The 27,936-nt window shown below is 39.0% G+C and overlaps 1 protein-coding gene across 3 annotated transcripts; it reads left to right on the top strand.

Moving 5' to 3' along the window:
- Window positions 1-881: 881 nt before the first annotated feature.
- ND-75 (NADH dehydrogenase (ubiquinone) 75 kDa subunit) lies at window positions 882-27,936 on the top strand. Of its 3 annotated transcripts, none has more exons than XM_070081528.1 (15): window positions 882-963; window positions 1,544-1,722; window positions 3,116-3,223; window positions 5,192-5,350; window positions 7,445-7,588; window positions 9,629-9,766; window positions 11,903-12,037; window positions 12,319-12,508; window positions 13,345-13,424; window positions 14,494-14,712; window positions 15,005-15,172; window positions 16,068-16,277; window positions 25,099-25,275; window positions 25,754-25,888; window positions 27,213-27,936. In XM_070081528.1, the coding sequence occupies exons 2-15, from the start codon at window positions 1,555-1,557 to the stop codon at window positions 27,366-27,368; spliced, it is 2,187 nt and encodes a 728-aa protein (XP_069937629.1). In that variant the 5' UTR covers window positions 882-963; window positions 1,544-1,554; the 3' UTR covers window positions 27,369-27,936. The 3 variants fall into 3 exon arrangements, with proteins under 3 accessions (XP_069937629.1, XP_069937630.1, XP_069937628.1); XM_070081529.1 differs by having other exon boundaries at window positions 920-1,013; window positions 27,213-27,513; XM_070081527.1 differs by lacking the exon at window positions 882-963 and adding an exon at window positions 1,078-1,120 and having other exon boundaries at window positions 27,213-27,513.

Raw genomic sequence — 27,936 nt, 5'->3', positions numbered from 1 at the left:
ACGTTATTCCTAGTATATCTCCTTTATAGTATGATAATAAGTTATTATCTCCTTTATAGTATAATAATAAGATATTATCTCTTCCTTTATAGTATAATAATAATAAGGTATTAAAAGGACCCCAATGGAAATAAGTCACTTGGATTTTTTTGGGTTATCCTAGGTTATTTACACATATTCTGCTATGTATGACAAACTATGTAACTGGCCCGGTGGCCTGGTGGCTAAAGCTCCCGCTTCACACACGGAGGGCCCGGGTTCGATTCCCGGCGGGTGGAAACATTTCGACACGTTTCCTTACACCTGTTGTCCTGTTCACCTAGCAGCAAATAGGTACCTGGGTGTTAGTCGACTGGTGTGGGTCGCATCCTGGGGGACAAGATTAAGGACCCCAATGGAAATAAGTTAGACAGTCCTCGATGACGCACTGACTTTCTTGGGTTATCCTGGGTGGCTAACCCTCCGGGGTTAAAAATCCGAACGAAATCTTATCTTATCTTACCATGGGCGGGGTTAGAACCCGCGACCAGAGAGTCTCAAAACTCACTTGAGACACCTCCACCCTTACCCCCAACATTAACAACCACCTACCAGAGCCTCTACAGCAAGATGACAGCTATTACTTTGCAGAATAAACCTTATCAATATATTCTACCAAATATCTATACCTCTGAAATCAGTAGAGATTCATTTAAATCAGATTAATATGGATTATATTAAAGTTTTAACATTCTCGCTATAGGGCCACTGTGAGGAATCTGCAGCCGGACAGTGTAGAATGTCCACATACATTGCCAAAAAAGGTTTATAATTTTGCCTGATTGGTGGGTGCTTTTGTTTAAATAATAAATAACATGTGAATGAGGAATAAAATCAAGGAATTTCTCTAAACTGAGATGGAATATTTCTGAGGAGGAGGATTGGTGGAGGTCCTCCATCTTGGCTCAGCTGACTCTTGTTGTGGTAAGATTTATCCACCTCGAAAAAGCGCCTGTGTGAGGTTTTTTTTTTAGGTGAGTTATGGTGTCAGTGGTGAGGGTGCAGTGTGGTGACCTTGTGCAGCCTCCCCGTGTGCTGCACCAGGCTGGGAATATGGTGGAGGAGGGTAAAATAGGCCTGGGTGAGGCTCCCGGTGATCTGTCCAGTACTTAACTTTACGTATTTTTTTTATTTTTAAGCTTTTTTTTTTCTTCTCGAGGAAGCTTCCTTGATGCCGGCGAGGGGATCTTCATCCAAGGAAATGGAGCTGCTCTCTCCTTTCTGGCATTAAACCTCACTGCCTCACCCCAGGAGCTGTATGCCACCCTACGGGTTTAGCACTTTCCGTAGATGTAATAATAAGTTTTAACTCTTAGTCGTTTTGAGCCAGTTAATGCCATTAATAGGCTCTAGCTCCAGGAGACTTGCCCTCCCCTTGGATCGAACCTGGATACCTTTAATTTTCCCCATTATTTTTTATGGTCCCATTGGGGTAGGAGGCCAAAGGTATCCCAAGCTTCCCCCCCCATACATTATTCACTAACGTGCACTTGTTTGCTTTCAGCGTCGGAGACGATGCTGCGTATAGGAGTGTCTCGCTTACTTCAGCATGGCAGCAGACACACTGCTGCCTCCGCCGCCGCTGCCAGTGCCGCGCGCGCTCAGTCATCGGCTCCGGAGAAGATAGAGGTTTTCATCGATGACATCCCTGTTATGGTGCCACCGGGAACTACTGTACTGCAGGTAATATACAGCCTCTCCTCACTTAGTGACGTACTTGTTTGCCGACGCCTCGGACTTACAACGGGCTCTCTGACCAGTATTTATATCTAAATAATGTATATTAGAGCTGATTTCCTCTTTTCTGTTTATTTCAATATACATTACTGTATAAACATTTAAAAATATACCAGAAATGTTATAAATGGTGCAAAGATGACATTAAAACAGTATCAGAGGTGGTTGACACAAACCCACTACCATTATAGTATGCTCCTCACTTAGCCACAAATTCGTTTAACGACATGGTCTTCAGAACGGAACTCCATTGTTAGGTGAGGAGAGGCTGTATAAAATATTGTAAGGACCCCAGTGGAAAATAGCCACTTCGTCTGATTTCTTTTTTTTTTTTTTTTTTTTTTGCTGTCCTAGGTAATTTACACATTACTATGTATGATAATTGTAATCACCGAATTTGTGTAAATTTTCTTATATGTACCTATACCTAAATAAACTTACTATCTCATACTGTCTTAATTACTATCTTATACGTACATGCATATGAAAAGAAAATGAGAAAGATTTTATAAAGGATTTGAACGCTTTGTCCCAATAAAACAAATTAAGTAAATAAGAAAAAAATTCAGAAACTGTATCTGTAATAGTATATATCATTTGAGCTATTGAGCACAATTTAAACTAAATTTTATGGTTAGTTTTTAATACAGGGGCCATGTGCCAAGCTTGAAACTCTGGGTACAATACCTCCAGGAAACACATAAATGTTAAAAAATTTTACTAGGTGGAGTTTACAGTTGAAATCCTGATTGAACTTTGTCTGACTTTTTTGGGGGTTATTCTAGGTAATTTACACTGTATGATAATTGTACTTATGTGTATCTGTGCCTATGTAAACTTACAGCTGTCATGGGCTTCAGACTCATCTATTGCATACGGGGACACTTTTATTCTGTATAATTAACCCATGTATGAGCATGTTTGGTTTTTGGGACCTGACAAGTTGAGTGTGAGCAGGGTAGTATTTTGTGAAGGGATTCAGGAAAACTGGTTAGCCGGACTAGCATTGAAATGCTAGAAACCTCAGAGGCTTCTAGCATTTTAATGCCCTTCTTTTATGACCATTCCCATTAATTCTTTCCTTTAAATATGTATATTTTTACATGTATACTCAAAAATTACAGATTAATATTTTAAAAGTTTTGTCTTGTTCATAAAAATTTGATTCCTGATACTTAAGTTTTATCTTTATACAAAGACGTAGTGAAAGATTATGATGGAAACTGAAACCATTACACTAGATAATTAAGGCACATGTGTCTTAATTATCAGCTTGTTGGTATTGTAAACCATTATCATATTTCCATTGCAATGTAGTCTGCACAGCTTAAGTTCTCAGGCTGCTGCTGAAGCTGGAGTGGAAATACCAAGATTCTGCTACCACGAGAGGCTCTCAGTGGCGGGTAACTGCCGTATGTGTCTCGTCGAGGTGGAGAAGTCTGTGAAGGTCAGTGACTTCAGTAGACTTGATTTAGTCTTATAATCCATACCTTGATTTACTGTAAATACTGTACATGCAATACATCGCATTAATCTAAAGGAGTTATTAAATCGGCATGCGCTTTAACTATGGTATGCAGAAGAGCATATCTGAATGCACAACACTTCAAACCTTGTGGTGGATGGGAAGCAGCATTAAAGACCACTCTGGGTTCCACTCATGCCAGCTATCTTTTCATTTAGCTCCTTTTTATTTCCTCCATAAATAATGGATTACAGTATTATTATGTGTTCTACATGTGTTCATCTGTTAACATGTTCAACATTGTTTATTCAGCAACACACTCCAGGTAAACTTCTTCTGAAGTAACAATTCAAATGTATGTATTCAAAACAGTAATCATGATTTTATGTGTAGTTTTATGAATTGGAATATCAGATTTAAACAGTGTGCATTGGTTAAAAGTAATGTTTAGTTATACATACTCAAAATGCAATAAGATCACAGTAAACAGGTGATATCACAATATGCAAATCAACCACTGTGAAAAGTGAAATTCCAAGCCCTCTTGTGATTTCTGAAATAATTGAGGACCTTGATAATGTGAAAAATCACGAAAGCACGTGGAATTTCACTATTTTTTCACAGTTTTTTTTTTTCATACTCAAAATGAGTTAGATTTAATTATAGACAGGACGATATCAGTTGTTTTGCAAGCACTGATACTTAGAGCAAGATCAAAATTATCCAATACCCACCGATAACAACACTTCAGCATATCACTCGATCTGAGATGTAGTTTATGAATTAAATATAAACTTTGGTTTAGTAAATGTGCAAATTAGAAAATACATCAGGCAGTAGTGGAGAAAAAATATAGGTGGAATGCATCACTAATTCAGCCAGTGAGTGAATTATATTGTGTGGGTAAATTTAATTAGTAGTATATAATACTTTGCCGTTAAATGAACAAACCTTTTTACAGTATCTTAAATAATAACTAAGAACAAAGATCTCATAAATGAACCTAAAAAGATGATAGTGGTGGTATGAGGATATTGGACATTTTTGAAGTTATTCAGAAACTTTAGGAATCCAGAGCATATGTGTAAAAAATCTAAAGCAGTTTGAGTCATCATTGTTAAGATACTAAAAATATCAGTACACTATTAATTCACAATTTAGAAAGAAAACTTTAGATAACATTACAATTCATCATGGACTGTTGTCAAGCCTCAACTCTGGTTACTGGAGGACCTCGCTTATAAGCAAGTTAGGTTCTGGGCTAATGTTGTAAAGTGAAACATAGCCTTTTTTTACTTTCAAATATATATAAAAGCCTGAATATAAACTATAATATTCTAAACTGTCGTATCTGAGCACCTCTGCAAAGACAGTGATTGTGTGTGAGTGAGGTGAAAGTGTTGAATGATGATGAATGTATTTTCTTTTTGGGGATTTTCTTTCTTTTTGGGTTACCCTGCCTCAGCGGGAGACGGCCGACTTGTTGAAAAAAAAATAAAATAAAAGCCTAATAAAATGTTTACATTGTCATATACTGTATTAAGTGAGCAATATAGCAAGGCCTAAAAAATACACATACAGTACACACATTACTTAAAATATTTTCTTTGTTACCTTATATTGAGTGGTGAATACTGTATATTTATTATAGGAAGTCTGAATAAATGATGAATGGCTATAATTAAAAACCACTGCATTAGCAAAATGCCATAAAGTGAAACGGTGTAAAGTGGAGCTCTCTTGTACTTGATTATGGTTTAGGACATACTGAAAAATTTTCTAAAATTTTCTCCAAATTATGAGTTAATAATGAATGGTTTTAGTCATGGTATTGTGACCTTTTTTTCACAATATCAATGATTACAGTAAGCTTCCTTATGGTAAAAAATTATGTCCAGATGATAGAATTTCAAGTAATCACACTGACCTACTTCTGTGTCTTACTTCCAGCCTGTAGCTGCATGTGCAATGCCAGTGATGAAGGGGTGGCGGATTAAAACAAACAGTGAGATGACGCGTAAGGCTCGTGAGGGTGTGATGGAGTTCTTACTTATCAATCATCCTTTAGATTGCCCCATTTGTGATCAGGGAGGAGAATGTGATCTGCAGGTGAGACTTAATTTTTTTTTTTAAATACAGTGGACCCCCGCATAGCGAACTTAATCCGTGCAAGAGGGCTGGTCGTTATGCGAAATGTTCGCTATGCGAATTAATTTTCCCCATAAGAAATAATGGAAATAAAATTAATCCGTGCAAGACACCCAAAAGTATGAAAAAAAAAATTTTTTACCACAAAAAAATGTTAATTTTAGTACACACAAACTGAAAAAGGCATGCACAATTACATGACACTTACTTTTATTGAAGATCTGGTGATGATTGATGGGATGGGAGGAGGGGAGAGAGAGTGTTAGTGTTTAGAAGGGGAATCCCCTTCCATTAACACTTGAGGAGGCAAGTCCTTTTCTGGGGTTACTTCCCTTCTTCTTTTAATGCCACTAGGACCAGCTTCAGAGTCACTGGACTTCTTTCTGTCCATAGAGCTCTGTACCTCCCGTTCCTTTACGATTTGTCTAAAATGGGCCATAACATTGTCATTGAAATAGTCACCAGCACGCCTTGCAACAGCTGTGTCAGGGTGATTTTCATCCATAAAGGTTTGCAGTTCAACCCACTGTGCACACATTTCCTTAATTTTTGAAGTAGGCACAATGGATTCCACAACTGGCATAGGCTTCTCAGGGTTAGCCCCAAACCCTTCAAAATCTTTCTTAATTTCCATACTAATTCTCACCCTTTTTACCACAGGGTTGGCACTAGAAGCTTTCTTGGGGCCCATGGTCACTTATTTTCAACAAACAGAACCGAAAACACTGTAATAATACGAAATATTCCGAGTGTATGCTTGAATGTTACCGCGGAGGCTAGCTGGTAAACAATGGGACAGGCGGCACATGTGAGGCTGGCTGAGGCCGCACATTGGACGCGTCTCGGACGAAGTTCGCTGAGCGCGTTTTTGTCTACTATGCGGGGCAAAATTTTAGCGATCAAAGCGTTCGCTATGCGGAATGTTCGCTATGCAAGGCGTTCGCTATGCGGGGGTCCACTGTACATTGGCCGTCTCCCACCAAGAAACAAAATTTAGTGTATGTTACAAGAATTTTGCACTCAGGCATTGAGTTTATATATTAGGCAGTTAATTAATTTTTCTTCTACTACCCATGATCAAGATGTGGTCTGAGGAGAGAGAGCAGTCTGGATATCAGACATACCTGGAGATATTCTGAGGGCCGATGTCCCCGCTGCTTGGTCCATGACCAGGCCTCATGCTTGAGATTCATTTTTCTTTTCTGTGCTCTTCTCTCTCCCACTGATGTACGGTGACTCAAAAATAGAAGAAATACATTGAGCATCATTCAGTCATTTTATTCTGCAGTTAATAACATTGCACTCCAGTGGAATAACAAGTCATAACACATTCTGTAATATTGCTGCTGTTATATTTCATTAGTTAATGCCAAACCTGGTAGATAATTTTCAAAAAAATTATTTTTGCAAAGGAAGATTTTAATTAAAGATTTAAACCAATTTCTAAAATAGAGATTTATATTGCATGGCTTCATATGAAGGCTTTCAATATGAGTTTTCAATTTCAGTGTTCAAAAAAATTCTTTTGAATTTATACTTAAAATATAGAGTATATTTTATCAGTGGAATGTTTTAATATATTCTGTATTGCTTAGAGACTGATTAAATATTGCTTTATCATCATTGTCTTTTTTTTTTCTTAACACGTAGGCTGTCTCCCACCAAGGCAGGGTGTGTTATATAGTATCATAATAGACAAGAGGGTAGAGATATTGTACATATATTTCAGATTGGGTGGGGAAGTTGCAGTTCAATGAGTCATTTGAACTGTGATGTCCATGTACTTCCTGCAAGACTGGTATTGAGCAAATGAAAGTGAATGTCTCACGAAATCGTAATGACACGATTGCAAACAAACTATACTCTCTGACCGCAGGATCAAACCCCACCCGTGGTATGGTTTGATAGTGAATGTGTTTTCTTAGTGTCACCCTGCCTTGGTGAGGCACAACTGATGTTACTAAAGAGAATCCAGATTTTCCGTCTGTTGACTGGATCATGAGGCTGAATGGAAACCGGAGGGGTTTTATTACTTAATTTTTTAAATCTTAACAGGATCAGTCGATGACCTTTGGTTCTGATAGGACTCGCTTCTTGGACACAAAGCGAGCTGTTCAGGACAAGAACATTGGTCCCCTCGTTAAGACCATCATGACAAGATGTATTCACTGTACACGCTGTGTTCGCTTTGCAACAGAGGTGAGAGTCCTTTCTAGGGTCATAAAATAACTTCCATTACAACTTTTGTCAAGAAAGGTGTAGGTTCAATCCCTGGAGTTAAAAAAAATATTTGATGTACTGGAGAATTTTATGACCAATGTGTCTATGCATAGTGTATAGTATTTGTGATTGTTGATCATTGCTTCCATGATTTAAAGTTGAAATTTAAAAAAAAAATGTAAATGTAGTTAATTGGTTCAGTATATGGTTAGGTGAGAAATACATTGAAAAGTCACATATCTAGAATGTTGATAATGTTACAGGAACATGAATTATAGACTAATCTAATAGTAAATCATTATAACAGCAGTTCTGGAGCTAATAAATGGTATATTAGTAATTGGTTTATTAAGTTAATGACTGTTCTTATTTATGTTTTGAATGATTAAACATTCATTCTTTATGTACAATCATTTGTGATATATATTATTATGACTTACTGTTTGTACTCTCATACAAACAGTAAGCTGGAATGTCGTAAATCAGAGCTGTAGTACTGTGCTTCAACTAATAACTTATGTACTAATGAAATACTGTGTTCACTAGAGAGAATTCATTCAATTTATGAACTCTATTTGTGATTACCATACATACAGTAGTCCCCCCTATCTGTAGGGATATGTTCCAAGACCTACATGGATGCCCGAAACCACGGATAGTAGCTAACCCTATACATGTATATAAGTTGTTTTTCATTCTTTTCTTTCAATGTACCAGCCGTATCTCACCGAGGCGGGGTGGCCCAAAAGGAAAAACGAAAGTTTCTCCTTTTACATTTAGTAATATATACTGGAGAAGGGGTTACTAGCACCTTGCTCCCGGCATTTTAGTCGCCTCTTACAACACGCATGGCTTATGGGGGAAGAATTCTGTTCCACTTCTCCATGGGGGTAAGAGGAAATAAACAAGAACAAGAACTAGAAAGAAAATAGAAGAAAACCCATAGGGGTGTGTATATATATGCTTGTACATGTTTGTGTAGTGTGACCTAAATGTAAGTAGAAGTAGCAAGACATACCTGAAATCTTGCATGTTTATGAGACAGACAAAAGACACCAGCAATCCTACCATCATGTAAAACAATTACAGGCTTTCGTTTTACACTCACTTGGCAGGACGGTAGTACCTCCCTGGGCGGTTGCTGTCTACCAACCTACTACCTAGTTGTTTTTCATTCACATACATAATTATGATAGTTTAATTGATAAATTATGCACAATAAGTCGTTAATTAGCACTTTTTTACTGATGGAAAGAACTTCACAGCTTCTCTTAGGTTTTGAAGAACTGCTGTCATCATTACTTTTGTGCTTTGGGGCCATTATGAAGCAAAATTAAGGGTTATTTCTGGGCCATGGTAAACTGCGGATAACTGAAATTGCGGAAACCAAATCTGTAGATAAGATAAGATAAGATTTCGTTCGGATTTTTAACCCCAGAGGGTTAGCCACCCAGGATAACCCAAGAAAGTCAGTGCGTCATCGAGGACTGTCTAACTTATTTCCATTGGGGTCCTCAATCTTGTCCCCCAGGATGCGACCCACACCAGTCGACTAACACTCGGGTATCTATTTGCTGCTAGGTGAACAGGACAATAGGTGTAAGGAAACGTGTCGAAATGTTTCCACCCGCCGGGAATCGAATCCGGGGCCCTCCGTGTGTGAGGTTAAGCTAAGGTAATCATTAGAGCTTTAGTATATTGAACATTATATGGGATGTTGCTGTACTTTATTATTATTACTATTATTATTATTATGATTATCTTATTGTATTATTATCATGTTTATAATTTTTTATGTTTAGCCTGTATTTCTTTATATGTTCATGCTCAATAATAACCCACATGGAGACAGGAGCACAGGAGGTTGATTGATCTGTATATTTTGACCCCCTTTTAGGATTCCTCTTCAGCAGAAGGGGTTGAAATATACAAGATCAACTAACCTCCTGAGTTTCTATCTCCATGTGGGTTACTATTGAGCAAGAATGTTATTGCTAAATTAGTCCGTCCACTGACCAGATTGCTGGTGTGGAAGACCTAGGCACAACTGGACGAGGAAATGACATGCAGATTGGAACTTACGTGGAGAAGATGCTCATGTCTGAATTGTCTGGCAATGTAATTGACCTTTGCCCTGTGGGAGCCCTCACCTCAAAGGTAATCTTTGTTGTGGTAAACCTGTTTTAAGAAACTATTTACAATTGGCCATTCCCAAGCGAGGTAGGGTAGCTCAAAGATGAACATGCATTGACCTTCACTAATTAAATAGTGGTTTGTCTTTTTTTTTTTTTTTTTTTTTTAGTTAAATGCACAGTTGCTCAGGATTTTTTTTAATTTGTCAGTATAATATTCCATGATTCTGATAAGTCCAACATCATTATTGCTATACATTACACTTGCATTGCTACTGTAAATTTTATCATGCAAGAGAAGGTTTTACAATGTAGAAATATTCAAACACTAATCTTTACAAAAAGGTTATAAAGAATTTTGTGTGATAAAGATCACAGATGTATTCTGCATAATTCTGTTCAACGAATACTGGCAAAAGTGCCCTAAGGTGGTGGTGGACTGGGAGAGAATGGGTATTTTTGCAGATTACAAGAGAAAGTGTAAGATATGGGATTAGGGGTTATCTCCCTAAGTCATCTTCATGTAGTCAAAACATACAGTGGAACCCAAGATTTCAGCTGTAATTTGTTCTAGAAGGTCGGCCTAAATCCAAAAAGGCCGAAAACCGAATATTTCCCATAAGCTGTTGAAATGTGAGCAGGGTAATATTTTGTGAGGGGATTCAGGAAAACCGGTTAGCCAGACTTGAGTTTTGGAAATGGGAAGTATAATGCCTGCACTTTAAAGGAGGGGTTTGGGATATTGGCAGTTTGGAGGGACTTCTGAACTGTCGTGTCTGAGCGCTTCTGCAAAGACGGTGATTATGTATGAGTGAAGTGAAAGTGTTGAATGATGATGAAAGTATTTTCTTTTTGGGCATTTTCTTTCTTTTTGGGTCACTCTGCCTCAGTGGGAGATGACAGACATGTTAAAAAAAAAAGCAAATTAACCTTTCCAAACACCCAAAAATATTAACAAAAAATACATTTTTTAAAGATTAACTGTAGTTTTACATACATAAAACAATGAGAACTAAATAAAATGACTATTGAAATGGATAAATGAACATTTAACATCACATTTACCTATATTGAAGATTCTTGTTGGCATATAGAAGACAGGGAGGAGGAGAGAGGAAGGACTGATTATTGTTTGGAAGGGGAATCCCCCTCCATGAGGACTTCGGGTATCAAGTCGCTATCCAGAGTCACGTCCCTTCTTTGTCTTTTACTGGCCCTAGAACCAGCTGGAGAGTCACTGCACCCCTGTCACACAAAAAAACTGTCCAGAGAGGTCTGTTTCTTGCGTCTCTTCAAGATTTGCCTGAAGTGGGAAAAGGTTTTGTCACTAAACATGTTGCAGATATGGCTTGTTTCAGCTTGGCCATGGTGACATTTCTCCACAAAACTTTGCATCTCACTCCACTTTGAACAAATGTACTTAATCGCTGAAGAAGGCACCAAGGGACAAGGTTTTGTCTCTGAAGATGTTGCAGATATGGCTTGTTTCAGCTTGTTTAGGGTGATATTTCTCCATAAAACTTTGCACCTCCCTAGGAACTGTCTTTGGGCCCATGGTGGCTTATGTCGCAGTTGCACTCAATAAACAACCACAAAAAACAATGGATTATAACAAAGTGCTTGGATGAATGCGTGGAGTGTTGCTCACTCACCGAGAGACACAGCCAGACTGACTCACACATGCAGCGTGGCGGGTAAACATGTCCAATACAGCTGATTTCCGAATTTCCGGTTGAAATCCAGGATAGAATTTCAGCCAAAAAAGCGACCGAAATCTGACTTGGCTGATATCCAGGGGCTTGCTTTATATTAATATTTTTTATTTATATTTTTTTTCCTCATTTGCTGTGTTCTACTCTAATGATATTCATTCATTTACTCAAGTTTGCTCCTTTTTTTTTTATTATTATTAAAATCTGTGTTTTCGAGCATCTGCAGACATTTTAGCTTATTCCAAAAATTTATTACAATAATGTGCATGAGTATTTTAGATTTGTGTAATTTTAGAAATTATATGAATTTTGTTTTTGCTGTGCCAACAAATAAGTCAAGTCAGTATGAGAAAAATTCATAAGTATTGTAAAAGTCTAATATCTAAACACATTTGGAGGGTGTGTTGATGTGTATCAATCAGTTAACTATTAAATCATGTTTTTTCCAGCCATATGCCTTCACTGCACGTCCATGGGAAATTCGGCGCACGGACTCCATTGATGTGATGGATGCCGTTGGGTCGAACATTGTTGTTAACCATCGCACAGGAGAAGTGCTGAGAATTCTGCCTCAAGTAAATGAGGTAATATTATGCTTATTGATATCTGAGATGATCATGACACAAATAACCCACACATTGGAGAATGAAACTTATGAAGACGTTTCGATCTGACTTCTGTCCAAGTCTGACCGAAACGTTGTCATAAAGTCTCTCCTATATGCGGGTTATTTGTGTATTTTTTCCAGTCATGGTATTGTGCCTTTGTGTTCTGAGATGATCATTGAATATACATGGTGTACTAAAGGTACTTAGAATATATAGTTCTAGGATTATATAAATGTAACAAACTTGTTCATAAACAGGAGATCAATGAAGAGTGGCTCTCCGATAAATCCCGCTTTGCCTATGATGGCTTGAAGCGTCAACGCTTGTTGTATCCAATGGTAAAGGATTCATCTGGCGAGCTGCGTTCTTGCGAGTGGGAGGACGCCCTTATTGTGGCGGCTAAGGCCTTAAAATCCGCTGATGGTTCTGTTGCTGCGATTGCTGGAGGTGAGGCTGTCATGAAGTTAGTTGAGATCATTTGGGTCAAGTGTTTCAAGATCTATTTTGGAATCTCTCACTCCCTAACAGATCTCCTTAGCACACAGGTGTTACCGACCTGTGCAAGTGCCGAAGTTCATACCTGGAGTTCGTGCTTGAGGCCTCTTACATGCCAGTTGAAAATATATTTGTGAAGATTGCCTTGATTCAGTAAAAATAGGTGTGTGCTATAATTCTTATTTTACTAAATCTTTAAACTAGTGAATGGAAGCAAGATTTCTTGTTGAAAACCACAAGATGATTTGCCTACAAAAGGCTCCTTTTTTTGGATGCAGAAGCAAGCATGTCCCTTTTTCCTTTCCCAGATCAAACCTGATACCCCACACTCATCCCATTACCCTGTTGTATTAACTAGTGATAGGACAATACCAAATACACAAATAACCTGCACATAAAAGAGAGAAGCTTACGACGACGTTTCGGTCCGACTTTGACCATTGACATAGTCACACAGTGTGACTTTGTCAATGGTCCAAGTCGGACCAAAACGTCATTGTAAGCTTCTCTCTTTTATGTGCAGATTATTTGTGTATCGTTCCAGTCACGGTATTGTGCCTTTTTTTGTTATTTATTGTTACAATACCAAAGTTTTTGCTGCCACCAGTTCTCAATTTAAAACCAATACTGGTACCATCAAAATTAGCCAAGACCCACCAATACCTTGGCACACCCCTATTATAAACCCATATGTATTAATCTAGCACTTCCTAATGAATAAAATAATAATCCATAACCTTCATATTAAATCACTGATATAACAGTAATGAATTCATTTTTTCCTAAAGGGCTGGTTGACGCAGAGTCTCTAGTTGCACTGAAAGATCTTGTCAACAAGCTCGGTGGGGAATCTACCTGTACTGAGGAGGTAAGTGTCGCTTCTGTCTAATACAATAATTTTTAGTTTTAACACACTAGCCATCTTTTGCTAAGGTAGAGTGACCAAAAAAAAAAAAAGAAAAAACTCCATTTTTCATCCTTCATTCAATGTGTCTTGCCAGAAGTGCATAGACATCATATTGCAATTGACCTTTTGAACTTAAACTTCACCCCTCTTCCAGAGTGCAGGCACTGCTCTTCCCACATCCAAGACTCACATCCGGCTAATTGGTTTCCCTAAAACCCTGGGAGATAAGTCTTTTTAAGTTTATGGAATACATGGATCATGTGACTGTATAGGGGAGTGTGAAGACAGTAGATTTAGGCTGAGGAAAAGGGGTTTTGACAAGTTTGCCCTTGGTCCTGTAACTCTATGATGTATGTGATGGCCCTGTAGCTGTATGATGATGTATGTGGTGGCCCTGTAGCTGTATGATGATGGTCTATGTGGTTTCCCTGTAGGTGTATGTGGTAGCCCTGCAACTATAGGATGGTGTGTGGTGGCCCTGTAGCTGTATAATGATGGTGTATGCAGTGAAGGTTAAAGTTGGTGCTAATGTTCACTGGCCAGACTATGTCTATCCAGCAGTTGTTGGGATGCAGTTAACCATCATCAACATAGTCACCACTGCCTATGTTCTTATGAGGATGGACCATTAACTTATGTTGATTGGTTAGGGTGCTAATTAGTTATTGTACTGGTACCATTTTGTTCATGAGGTTAATGTGAATTCAAATTTTGGAAACCAGTTAGGTGGACTTGAGCCCTGGAGGTGAGAAGTACAGTGCCTGCATTCTGAAGGAGGGGTGGAGATTTGTTGCAGTTTTTGTACTGTAATAGGCGTGCCTCTGGCAAGACAGTGATGGAGTAAACGATGCTGAGAGTGTTTCTTTTTCTTGTCACCTTGCCTCGGCGGGAAACGGCTGATATGTTAATAAAAAAAATTTTAAATAATATCAGACTGGGGTAGATGTAAGCATTGTAGATGATGATGGAGAATAACTGGCTCCTAATATTTGTTTTAATTTTCTACACTAAATTCACATTGTCATTGCAGATCTTCCCTGATGCTGGAACTGGCACTGACCTTCGTTCTTCATACTTGCTCAACACAAAAATTGTTGGCGTTGAGGAAGCTGATTTGATTGTGTTCATTGGTACCAATCCTCGATATGAAGCTCCGCTATTCAATGCACGTGTTCGCAAAGCATGGATGTACAATGAATTAAATGCTGCCATAATTGGACCAAAAGTGGATCTTACTTACGATTGCGAGGTGAGGTGTTTTAATGTTGCTCTTTGTGTGGAAATGTGTAGGGGGTTCAGAAAGACAGTGTTAAACAAACTACTATGCAAAAAAATCTCTCTAAAAATATCATCCCATGTTTACTCTTTTTGTGAAGTAATGATATTGACAGTGTAAAAAACAACAACAGTGGGCCTCCTAAATAGGGGAACCTATGTAAACCCTGTTGTATGAATATATAACTACTGTATGCTGTATAGAACTACTGTATAATGCATATTTTACAAATAGCAGTAATGATTTTTTAACATCTGTATTTCAGCACTTGGGAGACGATCCTTCTATTATTGGAAAACTTCTGAATGGCTCACACCCATTCTCACAACGTCTTAACACTGCCAAACGACCAATGATTGTAGTTGGGACTTCCCTCTTGGCTCGCCCCGATGGAGGTGTATTGTACAGTCAGCTTCTGCAACTGTCCCAGAAAGTAAGCTAAAGTTAAGTCATTGTTTTACATCAGATTTCCACATACAGGCTTTCCCTCAATTTATGAATTTTTTGCTTATGAAAATTTGCTATTATACGATGCATCATTTCTGCTAATAAGTCCGTATGTGTGATGTGAACTCACCAAATGCAATCATTTCATTTTATACATTGATGATGATTATTATGTGGTAGTGTTAATAGACTGAGGAGGGGTTGTTGATGTGGTTTCAACATTTAGAGAGGATGGAACATATTAGGATGACTTTGGAGAATATATAAATCTATAGTGGAGGGAAGGTGAGATAAAGGTTAGGTAAAAGAACACAAGTGCAACTAATGTGACATTTTATTGTGGCAATGTTTTGCTCTCCAGGAGCTTTATCAAGCCATTACAAACAATACATGGACACACAGGGTATATATAGACTTAGAATGAGGTGTAATACTAGTGGCGGTAGTAGTAGCAGTAGTAGTAATATTAGAGTTGTAGTAGTAATACAGTGTGGCAGAGCAATCAGCTTGCACATGAGTAAAAGGTTATAAAAGCAGTTACTTGGGTAGCATAAAAATAGGTTAGACAAATGAAGGGATAAAGGTTGTCCTAGGAAAGGTTGGAGGGAAGGGGTAAAGGAGGTTTTGTGTGCAAGGGGCTTAGACCTCCAGTGAGCGTGTATGAACATATTAGATAGAAGTGAGTGGAGGCAAATGTTTTATGACTTAGCATACTGTTGGAGTGTGAACATGGTAACATTTACGAAGGGATTCAGGAAAACTGGTTAGCCAGACTCAAGTCCTGGAGGAGGAAGCCCATTCTTTACAGAATTATTTCCCCCTCCTATTAGTCTGCTCAATTGAGGGTTTAGTTTGCTCATTTCTGTTTTGTTTTTCTGCAGCTGCGCAGTGGCTGTGAAGGTGGAGCCGAATGGCGTGTGTTAAATGTGCTGCAGAGGGTGGCCTCACAGGTGGCCGCTCTTGACCTGGGCTACACTCCAGGTGTGACAGACATCTGTAACCATCCCCCGAAAGTGTTGTATCTTCTGGGTGCTGATGAAGGAGCCATTACCCGGGACCAGCTTCCAAAGGACATGCTTGTTATCTATCAGGTTCTGTGTGGATTCTTTTACTTGTAATGAGAGGGAAGTACAATACCTGCACTTGTGAGCAATGACGATGTTGGGGGTCACCTCACCTCATTGGGAGATGGCCCGATGACTCCAAAATCACCTTGTAGAAGGGGAAAAATCCATGTTAATTTTCATTCATGTATGTGGTTGCTTTGTTAGGGTGGATTTGATGGAGATAGAGGTAGTAGTAGGTTTGTAGACAGCAGCCACCCAGGGAGGTACTACCGTCCTGCCAAGTGAGTGTAAAACGAAATGTAATGGTTTTACATGATGGTAGGATAGCTGGTGTCTTTTTTCTGTCTCATAAACATGCAAGATTTCAGTTATGTCTTGCTACTTCTACTTGCACTTAGGTTACACTACACATACATGTACATGTTTATGTAAACATACTCATCGAGTTTTCTTTGATTTTATCTTAATAGTTCTTGTTCTTATTGCTTTTCCTTTTATATCCATGGGGAAGGGGAATAAGAATCTTTCCTCCATAAGCCATGCATGTTGTAAAAGTCAACTAAAATGTTGGGAACAATGGGCTAGTAACCCCATTTCCTGTATAGCCTACTAAAAAGAAAAAGAAGAAAACCGTCAAAGTGGGATGTTTGAATGTGCGTGGATGTTGTGCGAATGATAAGAAAGAGATGTTTGTGAATGTTATGAATGAGAAGAAGCTGGATGTCCTGGCTTTAAATGAAACAAAGCTGAAGATGGTGGGAGAGTTTCATTGGGGAGAAATAAATGAGATTAGGTCAGGGGTTTCAAAAGAGTTAGAACTAAAGAAGGAGTATTACAGTGGTCCCTCGATAATAGTCGGGCTCGATAGTCGTCCTTTTCGGAAATCGTCGTGTTATTCTAGTCCAAACATGGGCTCGCAAATGGTCGGTTGACTCGCTAATCATTGTTCGTCCTGGACACGTACTCACGGCTCTGAGCCGCCTCAGCCTCCCTTCCCAGCCAGTGTGCCATTGTTTACCAGTGAGCAACGGTCCCCTCACATGTTCATACGAAATATTTCATAATATTCCATTCATTTTAGTGCTTGCAAGTGCTAAATAAGCTACCATGGCTCCAAAGAAAGCTCCTAGTGCCAAGCCTTTGGTAAAGAAGGTGAGAAATACGATTGAATTTAAGAAAAACATCATTGAACAATATGAAAGTGGCGTACGTGTGGCCGAACTGGCCAGGATGTATAACAAATCCCGTACAACCATATCTTCCATCGTGGCCAAGAAAAAGGAAATCAAGGAAGCTGTTGTTGCAAAGGGGGTAAATATGCTGACAAAAATGAGATCACCAGTACTCGAAGAGGTTGAGAAGTTATTATTGGTGTGGATAAACGAGAAACAATTAGCAGGAGATAGTCTTATGACGTCGATTATTTGTGAAAAGGCTAGGCAGTTGCATGACGATCTGGTAAAGAAATTGCCTGCAACGAGTACTGATATTTGTGAATTTAAGGCCAGCAAAGGTTGGTTTGAGAGATTTAAGAACCGTAGTGGCATACACAGTGTGATAAGGCATGGTGAGGCTGCCAGTTCGGACAAAATTGCAGCTACAAAATTCGTAAGTGAATTCAAGGAGTACATAGAGGCTGAAGGACTGAAACCTGAACAAGTGTTCAATTGTGACGAAACAGGCCTCTTTTGGAAGAAAATGCCAAAGAGGACCTACATTACTCAGGAGGAAAAGGGACTGCCAGGACACAAGCCTATGAAAGACAGGCTGACGCTCATGTTCTGTGCTAATGCTAGTGGGGATTTCAAAGTGAAGCCGTTACTGGTGTATCACTCTTAAAATCCCAGAGTGTTCAAAGAAAAAACAATGTTATGAAGAGTAAATTTTGTGTGTTTTGGAGATCTAATAATAGGGCATGAGTCACGAGGGAAATTTTCGTCGAGTAGTTCAGTGAAGTGTTTGGCCCTAGTGTGAAGAATTACCTCCTGGAAAAGAAATTGGATCTCAAGTGCCTCCTAGTAATGGACAATGCACCTGCTCATCCTCCAAACTTGGATGACCTAATTCTGCAGGAGTTTGGGTTCATCACAGTAAAGTTCTTGCCCCCGAATACCACTCCTCTCCTCCAGCCCATGGACCAGCAGGTCATTTCAAACTTTAAAAAACTCTACACCAAAGCAATGTTTCAAAGGTGCTTTAATGTGACCTCAGACACTCACTTGACCCTAAGAGAGTTTTGGAAAGAACACTTCAGTATCCTCCATTGCATAAGCCTTATAGGTAAGGCTTGGGAGGGAGTGACTACCAGGACTTTGAACTCTGCTTGGAGAAAATTGTGGCCAGATTGTGTCCACAAGAGGGATTTTGAAGGGTTTGTGGCTGACCCTGATGAGCCTATGTCAGTTGTGAACTCTATTGTGGCATTGGGGAGTTCCATGGGGTTGGATGTGAGTTTGGAGGATGTGGAAGAGTTGGTGGAGGACCACAACGAAGAGCTAACCACTGAGGAGCTGCAAGAGCTTCAGCAGGAACAGCAACAGATCGCAGCTCAGAATCTTGCTGCAGAGGAGGAGGAAGAGAGATGGAAGAAGGTGCCTTCTTCAGAAATTAAGGAGATTTTTGAAATGTGGGGTAGGATGGAAAGATTTATGGAGAAACATCACCCTGAGAAGGATGTTGCAAGCCATATCAGCAACTTGTACAGTGACAGAGTCTTGGCCCATTTTAGGGAAGTTTTAAAGAGACGCCAGAAACAGAGCTCTCTGGACACTTTTTTTGCGAGACAGGACTCCAGTGACTCTCAAGCTGGTCCTAGTGGCATTAAGAAACAGAGAAGAGAAGTAACCCCAGAAAAGGACTTGGTACCTGAGGTGTTGATGGAAGGGGATTCCCCTTCCAAACAGTAACTAATCCAATCTCTCTCCTCCTCCAGTCTTCCATACACTAAGAAGAATCGCCAATAAAGGTAAGTGTTATGCTGTTAATGTTTCATTCATCATGTCCCATTGTATTGTTTATGTACTACATCTATATTTCATGTAAAAAAAATTTTTGTTTTAATACTTCTGGGTGTCAGGAACGGATTAATTATATTTACATTATTTCTTATGGGGAAAATTGATTCGAAAATCATCTATTTCGATAATCGTCGCACTTCCAGGATCGGATTAGCGACGATAAATGCGGGGCAGAAGTTTGTGGCTGTAGGAGGGTGGGTGCAGGAGGAAAGAGGAGGGATTGGTGGAATGATGAAGTAAAGGGCATGATAAAAGAGAAAAAGGTAGCTTATGAGAGGTTTTTACAAAGCAGAAGTGTTATAAGAAGAGCAGAGTATATGGAGAGTAAAAGAAAGGTGAAGAGAGTGGTGAGAGAGTGCAAAAGGAGAGCAGATGATAGAGTGGGAGAGGCACTGTCAAGAAATTTTGATGAAAATAAGAAAAAATTTTGGAGTGAGATAAACAAGTTAAGAAAGCCTAGGGAACGAATGGATTTGTCAGTTAAAAACAGAGTAGGGGAGTTAGTAGATGGGGAGATGGAGGTATTGGGTAGATGGCGGGAATATTTTGAGGAACTTTTAAATGTCGATGAAGAAAGGGAGGCAGTAATTTCATGCACTGGCCAGGGAGGTATAACATCTTTTAGGAGTGAAGAAGAGCAGGATGTGAGTGTGGGGGAGGTGCGTGAGTCATTGTGTAGAATGAAAGGGGGTAAAGCAGCTGGAACTGACGGGATCATGACAGAAATGTTAAAAGCAGGGGGGGATATAGTGTTGGAGTGGTTGGTATTTTTGTTTAATAAATGTATGAAAGAGGGGAAGGTACCTAGGGATTGGCAGAGAGCATGTATAGTTCCTTTATATAAAGGGAAGGGGGACAAAAGAGATTGTAAAAATTATAGGGGAATAAGTTTACTGAGTATACCAGGAAAAGTGTACGGTAGGGTTATTATTGAAAGAATTAGAGGTAAGACAGAATGTAGGATTGCAGATGAGCAAGGAGGTTTCAGAGTGGGTAGGGGATGTGTAGATCAAGTGTTTACATTGAAGCATATATGTGAACAGTATTTAGATAAAGGTAGGGAAGTTTTCATTGCATTTATGGATTTAGAAAAGGCATATGATAGAGTGGATAGGGGAGCAATGTGGCAGATGTTGCAAGTATATGGAATAGGTAGTAAGTTACTAAATGCTGTAAAGAGTTTTTATGAGGATAGTGAAGCTCAGGTTAGGGTGTGTAGAAGAGAGCGAGACTACTTCCAGGTAAAAGTAGGTCTTAGACAGGGATGTGTAATGTCACCATGGTTGTTTAATATATTCATAGATGGGGTTGTAAAAGAAGTAAAATGGTAGGGTGTTGGGGAGAGGGGTGGGATTAAATTATGGGGAATCAAATACAAAATGGGAGTTGACACAGTTACTTTTTGCTGATGATACTGTGCTTATGGGAGATTCTAAAGAAAAGTTGCAAAGGTTAGTGGACGAGTTTGGGAGGGTGTGTAAAGGTAGAAAGTTGAAAGTGAACATAGATAAGAGTAAGGTGATGAGGGTATCAAATGATTTAGATAAAGAAAAATTGGATATCACATTGGAGAGAGGGAGTATGGAAGAAGTGAATGTTTTCAGATATTTGGGAGTTGACGTGTCAGCGGATGGGTTTATGAAGGATGAGGTTAACCATAGAATTGATGAAGGAAAAAAGGTGAGTGGTGCATTGAGGTATATGTGGAGACAAAAAGAAGTTATCCATGGAGGCAAAGAAGGGAATGCATGAAAGTATAGTGGTACCAACACTCTTATATGGGTGTGAAGCTTGGGTTGTAAATGCTGCAGCGAGGAGGCGGTTGGAGGCAGTGGAGATGTCCTGTCTAAGGGCAATGTGTGGTGTAAATATTACGCAGAAAATTCTGAGTGCGGAAATTAGGAGAAGGTGTGGAGCTAATAAAAGTATTAGTCAGAGGGCTGAAGAGGGATTGTTGAGGTGGTTTGGTCATTTAGAGAGAATGGATCAAAGTAGAATGACATGGAGGGCGTATAAATCCGTAGGGGAAGGAAGGCGGGGTAGGGGTCGTCCTCGAAAAGGTTGGAGGGAGGGGGTGAAGGAGGCTTTATGGGCGAGGCGCTTGGACTTCCAGCAAACGTGCGTGAGCGTGTTAGATAGGAGTGAATGGAAACGAATGGTTTTTGGGACCTGACGAGCTGTTGGAGTGTGAGCAGGGTAATATTAAGTGAAGGGATTCAGAGAAACAGGTTATTTTTATATAGCCGGACTTGAGTCCTGGACTTTAAAGAAGGGGTTTGGGGGTTTGGGATATTGGCAGTTTGGTGAGATATGTTATATATCTTTATATATGCTTCTAAACTGTTGTATCTGGGCGCTTCTGCAAAAACAGTGATTATGTATGAGTAAGGTGAAATTGTTGAATGATGATGAAAGTATTTTCTCTTTGGGGATTTTCTTTCTTTTTGGGTCACCCTGCCTCGGTGGGAGACCTGCATTATATTCACACCACACATTGCCCTCAGACATGACATCTCCACTGCCTCCAGCCTTCTCCTCGCTGCAACATTCATCACCCATGCTTCACACCCATATAAGAGCGTTGGTAAAACTATACTCTCATACATTCCCCTCTTTGCCTCCAAGGACAAAGTTCTTTGTCTCCACAGACTCCTAAGTGCACCACTCACCCTTTTCCCCTCATCAATTCTATGATTCACCTCATCTTTCATAGACCCATCCGCTGACACGTCCACTCCCAAATATCTGAATACATTCACCTCCTCCATACTCTCTCCCTCCAATCTGATATCCAATCTTTCATCACCTAATCTTTTTGTTATCCTCATAACCTTACTCTTTCCTGTATTCACTTTTAATTTTCTTCTTTTGCACACCCTACCAAATTCATCCACCAATCTCTGCAACTTCTCTTCAGAATCTCCCAAGAGCACAGTGTCATCAGCAAAGAGCAACTGTGACAACTCCCACTTTATGTGTGATTCTTTATCTTTTAACTCCACGCCTCTTGCCAAGACCCTCGCATTTACTTCTCTTACAACCCCATCTATAAATATATTAAACAACCACGGTGACATCACACATCCTTGTCTAAGGCCTACTTTTACTGGGAAATAATTTCCCTCTTTCCTACATACTCTAACTTGAGCCTCACTATCCTCGTAAAAACTCTTCACTGCTTTCAGTAACCTACCTCCTACACCATACACCTGCAACATCTGCCACATTGCCCCCCTATCCACCCTGTCATACGCCTTTTCCAAATCCATAAATGCCACAAAGACCTCTTTAGCCTTATCTAAATACTGTTCACTTATATGTTTCACTGTAAACACCTGGTCCACACACCCCCTACCTTTCCTAAAGCCTCCTTGTTCATCTGCTATCCTATTCTCCGTCTTACTCTTAATTCTTTCAATAATAACTCTACCATACACTTTACCAGGTATACTCAACAGACTTATCCCCCTATAATTTTTGCACTCTCTTTTGTCCCCTTTGCCTTTATACAAAGGAACTATGCATGCTCTCTGCCAATCCCTAGGTACCTTACCCTCTTCCATACATTTATTAAATAATTGCACCAACCACTCCAAAACTATATCCCCACCTGCTTTTAACATTTCTATCTTTATCCCATCAATCCCGGCTGCCTTACCCCCTTTCATTTTACCTACTGCCTCACGAACTTCCCCCACACTCACAACTGGCTCTTCCTCACTCCTACAAGATGTTATTCCTCCTTGCCCTATACACGAAATCACAGCTTCCCTATCTTCATCAACATTTAACAATTCCTCAAAATATTCCCTCCATCTTCCCAATACCTCTAACTCTCCATTTAATAACTCTCCTCTCCTATTTTTAACTGACAAATCCATTTGTTCTCTAGGCTTCCTTAACTTGTTAATCTCACTCCAAAACTTTTTCTTATTTTCAACAAAATTTGTTGATAACATCTCACCCACTCTCTCATTTGCTCTCTTTTTACATTGCTTCACCACTCTCTTAACCTCTCTCTTTTTCTCCATATACTCTTCCCTCCTTGCATCACTTCTACTTTGTAAAAACTTCTCATATGCTAACTTTTTCTCCCTTACTACTCTCTTTACATCATCATTCCACCAATCGCTCCTCTTCCCTCCCGCACCCACTTTCCTGTAACCACAAACTTCTGCTGAACACTCTAACACTACATTTTTAAACCTACCCCATACCTCTTCGACCCCATTGCCTATGCTCTCATTAGCCCATCTATCCTCCAATAGCTGTTTATATCTTACCCTAACTGCCTCCTCTTTTAGTTTATAAACCTTCACCTCTCTCTTCCCTGATGCTTCTATTCTCCTTGTATCCCATCTACCTTTTACTCTCAGTGTAGCTACAACTAGAAAGTGATCTGATATATCTGTGGCCCCTCTATAAACATGTACATCCTGAAGTCTACTCAACAGTCTTTTATCTACCAATACATAATCCAACAAACTACTGTCATTTCGCCCTACATCATATCTTGTATACTTATTTATCCTCTTTTTCTTAAAATATGTATTACCTATAACTAAACCCCTTTCTATACAAAGTTCAATCAAAGGGCTCCCATTATCATTTACACCTGGCACCCCAAACTTACCTACCACACCCTCTCTAAAAGTTTCTCCTACTTTAGCATTCAGGTCCCCTACCACAATTACTCTCTCACTTGGTTCAAAGGCTCCTATACATTCACTTAACATCTCCCAAAATCTCTCTCTCTCCTCTACATTCCTCTCTTCTCCAGGTGCATACACGCTTATTATGACCCACTTTTCGCATCCAACCTTTACTTTAATCCACATAATTCTTGAATTTACACATTCATATTCTCTTTTCTCCTTCCATAACTGATCCTTCAACATTACTGCTACCCCTTCCTTTGCTCTAACTCTCTCAGATACTCCAGATTTAATCCCATTTATTTTCCCCCACCGACTGCTACTACTACCTGTTATGGAAGAGATGGTGCCCTGAAAGACTTGCTTTAATGTGCAGTTCAGCAACAGGGATCAAACTGTCCCCTATACTGTACCTCCATTACAGTACAGTCAAACCTCGGTTTTAAATATTTTAAATATTTATACAGTAGTTTACTGTATTTTGTAGTAAACAGAATAGAGAAAATCAGCTCTACTATACATTATTTAGGTAAGGATACTAGTCAGAGAGCCCGTCGTAAGTCCGAGTCGTCGGTAAATGAGTACGTCACTAAGTGACGTAGTAGTAGTACTCTTGTTCTTGTTTATTTCCTCTTATCTCCATGAGGAAGTGGAACAGAATTCTTCCTCTGTAAGCCATGTGTGTCGTAGGAAGCGACTAAAATGCCAGGAGCAAGGGGCTAGTAACCCCTTCCCCTGTATACGTTACTAAAGGTAAAAAGAGAAACTTTACTTTTTCTTTTTGGGCCACCCTGCCTCGGTGGGATGTGGCCAGTTTGTTGAAAGAAGATGAATAATAATGATAGTAATAGGGGTAAGGAGTGGAGACAAATGGTTTTTGGGATCTGACAAGCTGTTGGAGTGTGAGCAAGATAACATTTTGTGAAGGGATTCAGGGAAAAATGTTAGCTGGACTTGAGTCCCAGAGGTGGAAAATACAGTGCCTGCACTCTAAAGGAGTAGTTTGCTGTTTGGAGGGATATCTGAACTGTTGTATCTGCTCACCTCTGGCAAGACAGTGATAATGTGAATGATGGTGAAAGATTTTCTCTTTTGGGTCACCCTGCCTTGGTGGGAGATAGCCAGTATGTTAAAAAAGATTAATAATAATAATGAGTGAAAATTTTAATTTAGGGCCACCATGGAGACCGCGGAGCAGAAATGGCCGACGTGATACTCCCTGGGGCTGCCTACACTGAAAAGACAGCTACCTATGTTAATACCGAGGGCCGAGCCCAGTTGACCAGGGCTGCCTTGGTCCCTCCAGGCATGGCTCGGGAAGACTGGAAGATCATCCGAGCTCTTTCAGAGGTATAAACAAATTATCCAGCATAGTTTTGAGGAAATTGTACCTGCTGTAAATACTACCCTGTATGTACATCATAAAAATTCAGATTTGTCACCACGTGTGCTGAAAACTCAATGCCAGTTTGATTATTATTACATTATATAAGTTTAACATAATGTAGTCGATATCTTGCAATTATAAAATTAGATCTACATTAATGTATTTATTAGACTATTTTGTCTAATAAAGTTTTGGGTAATTCTTAAAATATTTGAAGGTAACCATTTTAGGGATTACTGTACATGTACTTGTAAAGTCTTAACTTGAAATTATAATGTAAATGCCTGAATTATTATCTTTCTTTTGAAAAAATGTCCTTCAGTGTAATGTTTTATCATAAAAAAAATTAGTATGAAATTTAATAGAGTGGCATGCTTAATCCAAATATAATTATTTACCTGCTTCCCATTCACTTTAACACTACTTAAATTATTATTTCAGATCGTTGGCACAAAGCTCCCTTATGACTGTCTTGATGACGTCCGTATGCGCTTGACAGAAATATCACCTAATTTAACACGTTACGGGGAAGTGGAGGAAGCTAACTACTTCACCCAGGCCTCAGCTCTGGCACAGGTAACCTAGGCGTCACCTCTTGTACTGGCAACTTGACCCTCTGCTTCTTCACTATTAACTTTATACCTACTCTCATTTTAGAGATAATTGTTTCGAGTTTGTATGCACTCCTGACTTTTTTAATTGAAATTGATGTATTACACCAACTTTCACTTTCCTTGTTGGCTCTTTAGCTTACCTGTTGCACCATTACCCTTAGCCAATAGCTCCAATTTGTCTTTTGGCTCTTTGTGACCCATACTGATTGAGTGCCCTTTGTGAATATAAAAAAGTTTTGCTAACCTGACGAACATTGTCATCGCTTGATATGTTTCAAAAGAAATATATAGAAGAGAGTTGAAGATGGAGAGACATAACCCTTCAAGGGAAAGTTTCTTGATGCTGGTGAGGGACTCTGCATCCAGGGATTGGATCTACCTTCCCATTCCTCAGATCAAACATGATACAGACACGCCCTGCTTTTACAACACTTTACAACGTTTCAGTAATACAACAGTTATAACCATTCTTCATTTATTCATCCTTCCTACAGTAAATATATTCACCACTCACTACAAGCTAAAGACCAAAATATTTTAAGTAATATGTTTACTGTATATGTCTTGTTTAGGCCTAACTCATTGCTCAATTAATTAATATATGATAGTGTAAACATGTTAACAGGCTTCTATATAAATTTGAAAATGGAAAAAAGTGTGATTCACTTTACAGCAATTTTTGCTTTGCATATAACACTTTTTTTTTTTTTTTTAATCTGACTCTCAAAATCATCCTGTGTCCTACATGGGGTCAACTTGAGATCTATGACTGATTCCATTTAACAAAGACAACAATTATCAAAGTAATAAATAAGCAAGAGATATTCAATAAATGACCTTGGTGAGTCCTATATGCCGGTGTGTCTTACATCACAAAATACGATCCTTCCCATTCCCAGGGGATGTGGGGCCCATGTATGTTTACTCCTTTCTGTTAATGTAATTATATTGCAGATGCACTGATTCAGTTTACAAAGTAATTCCTTTATGTTTGAGTTACGTGAAGAACCTCTGCATTGTTGTCATTATATATTATCATTGTACTCATATGGAAGAACTAAACACATTACAGTCATATGGTACCAGGGGAATGGAAGAGGTAAGGGTAATCAAGTTTGATCCAAGGAATGATAGGATAGCTCCATTCCTTGACTTGATAGGACTTTGCCATTATCAAAGCATCCCCTTGAAGGGCATGGACATTGTATAGCATATTTTTATTAATGTATTAAAGCTACTATGTTGTTAGACAATGTAAAATTACAAATACATTTTCGTTTCATCAGCTTGTGAGCGGTAAACAAGACACAACACCAATCGATGTTCCACAGAAGAAACTCGAAGACTTCTACATGACTAACTCTATTACTCGGGCTTCACCAACAATGGCCAAGTGTATTGCAGCAGTTAGGAAAGAGGCAGCAAACCGATATATAGAATAATGGGTGTTGAAGGGTACTTAGTTGATGTAGTAGGTGCACTGCAGTACCTTACGTAATGCAGTGGTGCTTGTATAAACGGAATGTAATTTTCTCCAGAATCAATGATAAAGCTTCCATTGGATGAATTTATTTATTACAAAACTAGCAGGTTAGGAACATTGCTAGTGATTTGTTATAGTTGTGGTTCCTTGAAGAGTTGTCACAACACCATGGCTGAATCATTCACAAATAACACAAACTTAGATGAGGTAGCTTCAGATGATTCATCAGTTCAGTTCTTTTAAAGTTTCCTCTCCTAAGTGTGAATTATTTGTATTTTTGGCTTCAGTTGGAAAACAGTTGAATCTTTATGATAAGACTGAAAAAATCCTCATAATCTTTCTCTGTCGGTAATATTGTATATGTTGAAGGCCTGAAAATCTCATCGTTAAAAATTGTTGAAGGTATTGTTTGAAATTTATAATTTAAAACCGACCTGCATTCATGGAGATTATTTGGAAAATAACACTGTACAGATGTCTATATTTTGTTTGTATAGATTGCCCTAATTATAGGAATTTATAATTAA

Source organism: Cherax quadricarinatus, unplaced genomic scaffold, assembly GCF_038502225.1.
Source record: "Cherax quadricarinatus isolate ZL_2023a unplaced genomic scaffold, ASM3850222v1 Contig3013, whole genome shotgun sequence".
NCBI classification, from domain to species: domain Eukaryota; kingdom Metazoa; phylum Arthropoda; class Malacostraca; order Decapoda; family Parastacidae; genus Cherax; species Cherax quadricarinatus.
The sequence above is the reverse complement of the archived record's forward strand: the minus strand, read 5'-3'. Positions and strand labels throughout refer to the sequence as shown.